Here is a 9,369-nt window from a genome sequence, read left to right as displayed (position 1 = left end):
TATGCTCTTTTGTATATCATTTAATTTAATGCTTGTGAAATACATCCATGTTACTCCACATAGTCATAGCTTGTTCATTCTCATTGCTGTGTATTTTCCATTGTGTTAATATAGCACATTTGATTTGTATGTCCCATATTTATGTACGTTTGACTTTTTTTTTTTACAGTTTTGGGAAATTTGGTAGTGCTACAATTAACATTCTCATATATGACTTTAGGTGAACATATTATAATATATATTTGTTCTGGGTGTATTCCCAGACATGAATGTTCAGCTTTTGAAAATGCAACCAAAAAGCTTTATAAAGTGGTTGTAACAATTTGCAGTTTAGTTTTGAAACTACAAAAGCACTTTTGTATCATCTATCTTTTTCATTTTAGACACTTCTAAAATGTGTGTGATATCTCATTTTTAAAATTTCATCTTTCTCATAACTAATACTGTTGAGGATTTTTAAAAAAGATTAGTTATTTGTGATATAGTGTCTATATATATAGGGTCTCTGGTATATAGAGTCTATGTAAATCTTTTGCCCATTTTACATTGAATTATCTGTTTTTTTCATACGTACATGAAGGCATTCTTTATTTATTATAGATATAAGTAATTAAAGCAGTGTGATACTGGCACAAGAATAGCAAATTAAACAGTTGACCATTATGGACTCCAGAAACAGATCCCATGTATACTGTATCTTACTTCATGGGAAAGATGAATTAAAGTGGGGGAAATGATGGTCTTTTCAATCAATAGCACTGATCTAATCACTGACCTATATGGTGTGATTTTGTTATGTACTGTATATAAGTATCAATTCCAGATGAACTATTCATCTAAATGTAAAATGAAAATAATAGAGCTCTGTGGAAAAAATATAAGAAAACATATTTATAACCTTGAGGAAAATCAAAGATTTCTTAAATAGGACAAAAATAGCACTAATCATAAACCTAAGTGATAATAAATTGGGCCTTTTTAAAATTATGAATGTATGATAACACATTTACAGGAGGTTTGGAAAATACAGAACAAAATTACATATAGTTCAACTATATATGACAACTAATTTTTAAAGTAGATAAATTAAGATTTTTAATTGGAGTTTCAATATAAAACTCTCAAAAATTAATAGAATCAATATACAGAAAAGTAAAAGGATATGTGGTGGTTTAGTTGCTCAGTTGTGTCCGACTCTTGCGACCCCATGGCCTATAGCCTGCCAGGCTTCTCTGTCCATGGGATTTTCCAGGCAAGAATACTGGAGTGGGTTGCCATTTCCTTCTCCATCAAAGGATATAGTAGACTTAAAAAGCACCATGAACCAATTCGAGATCATTAAGATTTATATAATTTTAACACAACAGTAGGATACAAATTCTATTAAAGTTCCCATAGATTAAATATAGATGCTGGAACATATTCAGGGACATAAAAGAAGGACAAGGTGCAAAAATTTCATAGTATGAAGGTATTGAAATCACACATAGTCTGTTCCCTTATCACCAGGGAATTATGTTAGAAATCAATACAAAAGATATTTGGAAATAACCCACATACTTTCAAGTACAGTGTGACATTTACCAAGAGAGATCTTTGGCTTAGCCATTGAAAGCCTCAATAAAGTGTGAAGACTGAAAAAACACAGAGCATGATTGCAGAAAAGAAAGCATTTAAATGAGAAATTAATATCAAAGATATTTTAAAAACCCATGTATTTGAAAATTAAATGTCTACTTTTAAATGGCATATGTATCTAAGAAGAAATTGGGCCGCTTTAAAAATAAGAAATTCTCTTTAGGAAAAGATACTATTAAAAAGTGAAAAGAGAAGGCACAGAGCAGGAGATATTTGCAACTTACATATCCATAAAAGGACTTTTATTCACAGTTCAAGTTATTTTAGGTACAATTTTGTGATTTTTCAAGATTTTCATTATAAAACATGCCTCTGTGTTAAAATGAATGTTTTCCTTAATTTGGCCAATCTAAAAAAATCAAAGCACGATCATATTGATATATATATATATATAAATGGGTTTTAAATCAATGAATACTTACACACTGAATATTGTTAATCTAAATTCTGTGTTCTTGTAAAATCCAGCATATTTATTTACAATTTAAATAGAACACACTAATGTTTAAAACTATATTAGTTTTTCTTTCTTAAATTAACTAAAATGTTAATTAAGTCCAATTATTTTATTACCTAAGTACTACTAAATTATATATGAAATATAATGTGCCAAAGATTCATATGGATGCACTTTTTAGGCTAAAATTTAATCTTGTACGTTATGTTCTCATAGCTTATTAGGATCATGTGAGATTAAGTTACTTTTACATATAAAAATATTATTAAAATTTTTAAAAATCTGTTAAAAAATTCAGTCAGTATTGCTAAGAGCTTGATACTGTGTCACTTGATTTTAATGATTGGACTTATTTTCAAATATATGTACATATGTATATTTGTGAATAGTTTGTATTTGTGTTATTTAAAGATCAATTTAAAATTTTTTGATTTCAAAATGTTTGAACTTTATTATTATATTATGCTTGGGCTTTATCTTTCTGTTTTCAGTAAATACTAATATTTTTAGAACTGAGTATTTATCATATCCAGTTTAATATGATTTCAAACTTTATTGGCTTTCTTTTAAATTACAGTTGGTTTTGATATACTTAGATTATTTTAGAGAACTAATTTTTTAACTTCAAAACTCTAGAAGTTGTACTACTTTTATGTAATATTCATTTCTCCTATTTAGCCAGTTCTCAAAAATTGATAAGATGAATTCTGTGACAGCTGTATCATATGTTTTTATTTTGTTACTGTTGAATTCACACTGTCAATTTTAATGAATCCTACCCAATTAAAGTGGTGTACATATTTTTTGAGTCCATAATCAATATAATCAATTATATGTTTACATAATTGCATAGATATAATTTTATCTCTGGATGTTAGAGGACTAATGCATTTTTCTAATATGTTACAGAATTGCGAGAAGCTGGAGAATAATTTTGATGACATCAAGCACACGACTCTTGGTGAGCGAGGAGCTCTCCGAGAAGCAATGAGGTAAGTCTGAGTCACCATAGCAACAGTCACAGATGTGGTAAAGAAAAAGTCATTCTTCATTATTGGGGGAACAAATGAGTTCATTGCCACCATTCAGCTCTGTTCTCTAAGGTATTAATTTGTCAGTGGAGAGACTTCCCTTGAGGCTCTACTTTGGTTTTGAAGCAGCATAAATGTTAAGCCTCAGTGCACAGTAAAAAATGTAAATGTTTAATTTGTTACTTAAAATGCTTAAGGGGTGTCTTGTTTTATATTTATACTAAACTGTGTGATTGAATTGGAATATTGTTCATCTGCATTCTGCTTGTATAAAAAATAAATAGTACAATGGTGTTTTAACTGAGTAGAATTTTCTCCTAATTAATATTTAATTAAAAAAGAGATATTTAAAATTTCATATTCTATTAGATTTTATAGGATTATACCATAGTATTTTTAAACCAATGTACAATTTTATACTGTTATAAAGCATACAGATTAACTTTTTTCAAATACAACAGTCTGTAATGAACCTGATTTTTTTTTCTTTTTAACATTCCTATTTCTGAATGTTTTTCTGAAATCTCCCCAAACTTAATACCTTTTTAATAACTTTTAGGAAGCAGTCTTCAAATCCATCTGATCAGAATCAATGAAGGCTTTTACTAGACATTGAAAATGTGTGAAGAATAAAACTTAGCATCCTTACAGCTGGAGAAACGATAGCAAATGATGTTAATCTTAAAAGTTCTGAGCTTGAATCTTGGAGTGGAATAATTTCCACTGAAAGATTTCTATATATTTGTATAGAAATAGTATATTTACCTTGAATTAGCCTGTGAAACTAAAATTGGTTTTTAAAATATATCTCCTCCTATCATTGCTCATTATATTAGGGGCTTAACTCAAGGCAAAAGAAAGTATTTTAAATAGCAGAAAGGATAAAACCTATGAAACTCCCTAGAATGGTAGTTTGGGTACAATTTTGTTATTGCTGGCACACAGTTACCATATACTTTAGTCTAGAAGCTGCTCTCATTTAGTGACCTCTCTTTTACCACGCAAGCAGCAGGGGAAAGTAATTAAATTTAATAGAAGCTGCCCTCATTTTGAAGCCACTTCTATTTAAAACCACAGGGGGAGGTAATTAAATTTAATGGAAACAGTAGCTTCTACACAAAGATACATGGTACTTCTATATAGATGATTATGATGTCACAAAAAGAGGAATAATATATTACTAGTACTGAGAAATTACCAGCTGGAGCAAGTGAGCCTAGTTTATTGTTAATGTCTTTACTAATAAAAAAGGGGGAAAAATAAAACTGAGTTCACAATAGAGAATTTGTATGTATATAGAATGTAGTTGGACATTCTAAGAAAGTTAAAGTTATTGAAAATAGTAATTTAAAAATAAAGAGTAAAATACATGTGGAAAAGGCCAAGGCAGGAGTTGTGACTGAACTGCTGTTTTTCAATATATTCTTTATCCTCTATATAAAACTACCTCAGGTATACATTGAAAGCATCATTTTTATAAATATTTATTATAATAACTTTGAATATAATAAGCATAACATCAGTATTTATTTAGAACATTACAGTTACTCTATGTGTTTTTATTTCTGTTCGGTTTGAAGTAAGCACACAGACCCACTGGAAGACAAAGAGAATGCCAATTCTGAAGCTTTGAATAAAAGGCCAAAAACATAGAAAAAATTGCAAATGGGCATTGTGAATGAAAAATGGATGTGAGTGAGGGAAATACGAAGAACAAGGAAAGGACATGTAATTAGTACAGAAAATTTGTCATCAAGGAAAAAAAAACCAGAATGAAGTATGGGAGAACTGCATTTGAAGAGATGATTAAATTCTGCCAAATTTTGTAATACTTGTCATTTTAGGAAATACCAGGATATTCTGCTTTTTAAAAAGTAGAGATGAACTAATGAGAAAAACAAGTATTACCTGATTGGAGTAACCTCTCAACCACCCATGCTATGAGATAAAGCAATAGTCTGGGTGAATCAGTATTTAATATATGGCTGTGTAATGTACTTTATTTACACAGGCAGCATATTTTACACACACATACACTCACACTCATAATGTTTAGATTTGCTAAGCAAAATTAAATAATCTAGTTACCAAAAACATTCAATAATATAGCATACTGTGGAGCTAGCACTTTTCAAAAAATTTTTGGGTTTTGCCTTTAGAAAATCCAGCAGGAGCTTATTCTTTATATGGGAGGATTCTGGAATCCTCTAAACAAAAAGTTATAATGTTATATGACAAATAGAATATGAGGAGAATGCATCCAGGGGCAAAAAATTAATTGTTCTCTCATCTGTGATCACTTTTTGTCTTACATGAAGGGTGTCAAATCAAACAAAACCATGGAAAATGTAAGAAACTTGATCTAGGCCTTGAAGATGGCCAAGTTTGTAGCTAGAGGGAAAAGTATTGAGCAGAGGCACTGAGCTGCAGGTGCAAGATGTATTTCAAGAACGGTAAAGTGGTCTGATGTAAAGCAAATTTTTTTTGAGCTTTTTTGAATATGTTTTCCTGCAAAACTCATATAGGCAGCAGTATTTGGTCTGTAATGTCTCTCCTTATATGCCAAGAATCCTTGGATATAAATAAAGCATTTACAAGTTTGGCAGGATTGATGGGAACGATTTAGAATCTCAGAGTATGAGTCGGGGGCAGGGGGCTCTGGGAAACAAGTATGAATAATTTGGCAAAAATTTCAGTTACCTCAGGGGTTGGCCTCAGGACTCTGGTTGAAAATGTGTTTGTTACCATATCCTGGAAGTCAGGCTTCCCTGGTGGCTCAGACGGTAAAGCATCTGTCTGCAATGCAGGAGACCAGGGTTCTATACCTGGGTTGGGAAGATCCCCTGGAGAAGGAAATGGCAGCCCACTCCAGTACTCTTGGCTGGAAAATCCCATGGACAGAAGAGCCTGGTAGGCTACAGTCCATGGGGCCCCAAAGAGTCAGACAGGGCTGAGTGACTTCACTTTCACTTTAGCAGTCAGTAACATAGAGTCTAGCTTTCCAGGATCAGTTCAGTTCAGTTCAGTCGTTCAGTCGTGTCTGACTCTCCGCGACCCCATGAAGAGCAGCACACCAGGCCTCCCTGTCCATCACCAACTCCCAGAGTTTACTCAAACTCATGTCCATCGAGTCGGTGATGCCATCCTCTGTTGTCCCCTTCTGCCCACAATCCCTCCCAGCATCAGAGTCTTTTCCAATGAGTCAACTCTTTGCATGAGGTGGCCAAAGTACTAGAGCTTCAGCTTTAGCATCATTCCTTCCAAAGAACACTCAGGACTGATATCCTTTAGAATGGACTGGTTGGATCTCTTTGCAGTCCAAGGGACTGTCAAGAGTCTTCTCCAAGACCGCAGCTTGCCAGGATAGATGGTTTAAATTACTTAAGGGCAAAATTGTGGTTTGGGGGCTTCTTAGATCCAACCAGTCCATCCTAAAAGAGATCAGTCCTGGGTGTTCATTGGAAGGACTGATGCTGAAGCTGAAACTCCAGTACTTTGGCCACCTGATGTGAAGAGTTGACTCATTGGAAAAGACCCTGATGTTGGGAGGGATAGGGGGCAGGAGGACAAGGGGATGACAGAAGATGAGATGGCTGGATGGTATCACCGACTCGATGGACATGAGTTTGGGTAAACTCTGGGAGTTGGTGAGGGACAGGGAGGCCTGGTGTGCTGAGATTCATGGGTTTGCAAAGAGTTGGACACAACTGAGTGACTGAACTGAACTGAACTGAGGAGGAGGCAATGGCAACCCACTCCTGTACTCTTGCCTGGAAAATCCCATGGATGAAGGAGCCTGGTAGGCTGCAGTCCATAGGGTCATGAAGAGTCGGACACGACTGAGCGACTTCCCTTTCACTTTTCACTTTCATGCATTGGAGAAGGAAATGGCAACCCACTCCAGTGTTCTTGCCTGGAGAATCCCAGGGACGGGGGAGCCTGGTGGGCTGCCGTCTATGGGGTCCCATAGAGTCGGACATGACTGAAGCAGCTTAGCAGCAGCAGCAGCAGCAGCAGGTAGCTCAGTGGTAAAGTATCTGCCTGCCAGTGCAGGAGACTCAGGAGACATGGGTCTGATCCCTGGGTTGGGAATATCCCTTAGAGGAGGAAATGGTAACCCACTCCAGTGTTCTTGCCTGGGAAATCATATGGACAGAGGAGCCTGGTGCACTACAGTTCATGTGGTCGCAAAGAGTCAGATACGACAGCACAGACACAGCAGCAGCAGATTGGGGTTTTTAACAAAGGTGGTGACAAGATTAAAAAGTATGAAGATCATTTTACAGCTTTTCAGAATTTGAATAGGATGAGAAAATACAATGTGAGGATAGAGTCAATCATTCATTATTTAATTAACATTTATTGGGTTTTAGTAATATACCAGATAATGGGGTTACAGATGTAAATTAGAGAGTCTCTGCCCCAAGCAACTAATGGCCTAGTTGGGGAGACAGATACAAAAATCAAATGATGTGAAGACTCAGAGCCCCAGTACTTGAGTTGTTTTCCTGTAGCCAAAATTCCATGGCAGTTTCCCTCGTGGCCCATTGGTATGGCATAGCTTGGCTGTGGAGCATTCTTTTTTTCTCACTAACTTTACTTCTGCAGCAGCCCTTGGTGGGCTTTGAGCACCTACAATGGTACCCTCCTTCTGAGTGTGTCTAGCCTGGAGATGTTGGAGCAAAACTGGACTGTATGTGACATTTGACATCTTGTAGATGCTGTGTTCGGGTATTATTGAATAGCCCCTTGTTTAAGGTTCTGCTGCTTATAAGCTCAGAACAAACAAGTGAGGTCTCTGCCCTCAGTCAATACTCTGTCACCTCATCCAATTCTCTCTGTGGCCAGTCTTTGCCATGCGGTCTTGGACCTGTTCTTTCATCAGTGTCACAGCTGAGCAATTTTTGAGGACCTCTCCTAGACTTCTTCCTGGTTCCAGATGTGAGGATCGAATCCTGGGCGCAAGGACCTATCGCCGACTATTTAAAAAGCATAAGAGGCTACAGTCTAGGTTTTAGATTAGGTTTTAACTCATACTCAGAATGGAAAAAAATAATTTAAAAGCTTGTTTTGGCAGCAAAATAGAGGGTACAGTGAAGAGGGGGAGAGAGAGCAATCAGTGACACCACTAATATAAAGGTTAGAAGGGGGCAGCAGTTCACAGAGGGGGAGTGTCTTTGAGAAAATTAGAAATATTTAGAAGGTAGATCTGATGAAACTTTGTGATTTAATAGCCACAAAAACCATAAACTTGGTTTAATCAGTGTTGCTCTGTTTACAGCCTTTTAAAGTTTTCCTATGCTTGCAGAATAAAGTCTAATTTACTTGAGTATCCTACTAGATAGTAGAGCCCATGAGGGTAGGAGAATTGCTATTTTGCCCTCCTTTTTATTCTTAGCCTTACCATAGTATTAGCATATAGTAGGTACTTAAAAATTGTTTGTTGAATTTTTTATAAAGATTAAAAGTAAGAATAAGGACATTTATCAAGGGCAAGTCGAAAAAAGTTTTTTGATTTTGTATTCACCTGTTTTCTTTTCCCTTCCAGTTTTATTGAGTTATACTTTACATGTAGAACTGTATATGTTTAAACTCAAATGTGTTTGAGTATTTGGATATACATTAATTGAGATAGGGAGAGAGAAAAGAAGGATAAAGTAAGATGATTTTGTTTTTCAGATGAATTTGAGATAGCTGTGGCAAACCCATGTGCACATGTGCAGTAGGCAAGAGAATAGACAACTCTGCCACTCAGGAAAAAGACTAGAGATTGAGGACTGGGATTTGTTAAATATTTTGATATTTGTAGCCATAGGAAAGCATCTGATTTCCAACAGTAGTGCACTGAATCAGAAAGGAGGCAAGTCTAACCAGATGCCTAATGAAATACTTGGTTTAGGAAAATGTTTCAGAGAGAAATGTATTTTCAGATTTAAAAATTTTAAATAACCTTCTCCTATAGTGTGATGTGCCTGAGACACAAAGGATGGTGGCATTCTTGCCCCATGTTCTGTGGCTCATGGATACATCTAGAGCAGTGCCACTCAGTAGAACTTTCTGCTAACTGGAGTAAAAGACTGCCTCAGTTAAAAAATACCCTCGACTGTTCATTATGACCACCACTGGCCCTGTGTGGTTACTGAGCATTTGAACTGTGGCTAGTGTAACTGAAAATTCAATTTAATTTAATTTTTATTATTTTAAATGCAAATTGTTGCATGTGGTTAGCGGCTCTGGTTTGGA

At 35.3% G+C, this 9,369-nt stretch overlaps 1 protein-coding gene across 1 annotated transcript in view; it reads left to right on the top strand.

Annotated features, from left to right (window-relative positions):
- DPYD (dihydropyrimidine dehydrogenase) overlaps positions 1-9,369 on the top strand; it is a 927,694-nt gene that overhangs the window by 110,055 nt on the left and 808,270 nt on the right. The window contains exon 3 of the mRNA XM_086391370.1: positions 3,005-3,087. Coding sequence (XP_086247496.1) covers positions 3,005-3,087 — 83 coding nt within the window. The remainder of the gene's footprint in view (positions 1-3,004; positions 3,088-9,369) is intronic.

This window comes from Bos grunniens, chromosome 3, assembly GCF_055505025.1.
Source record: "Bos grunniens cultivar Pamir isolate PY7600 chromosome 3, Bosgru_T2T1.0, whole genome shotgun sequence".
NCBI lineage: Eukaryota > Metazoa > Chordata > Mammalia > Artiodactyla > Bovidae > Bos > Bos grunniens.
Note: the sequence above shows the minus strand (reverse complement) of the source record. Positions and strands in the feature narration are given on the sequence as shown.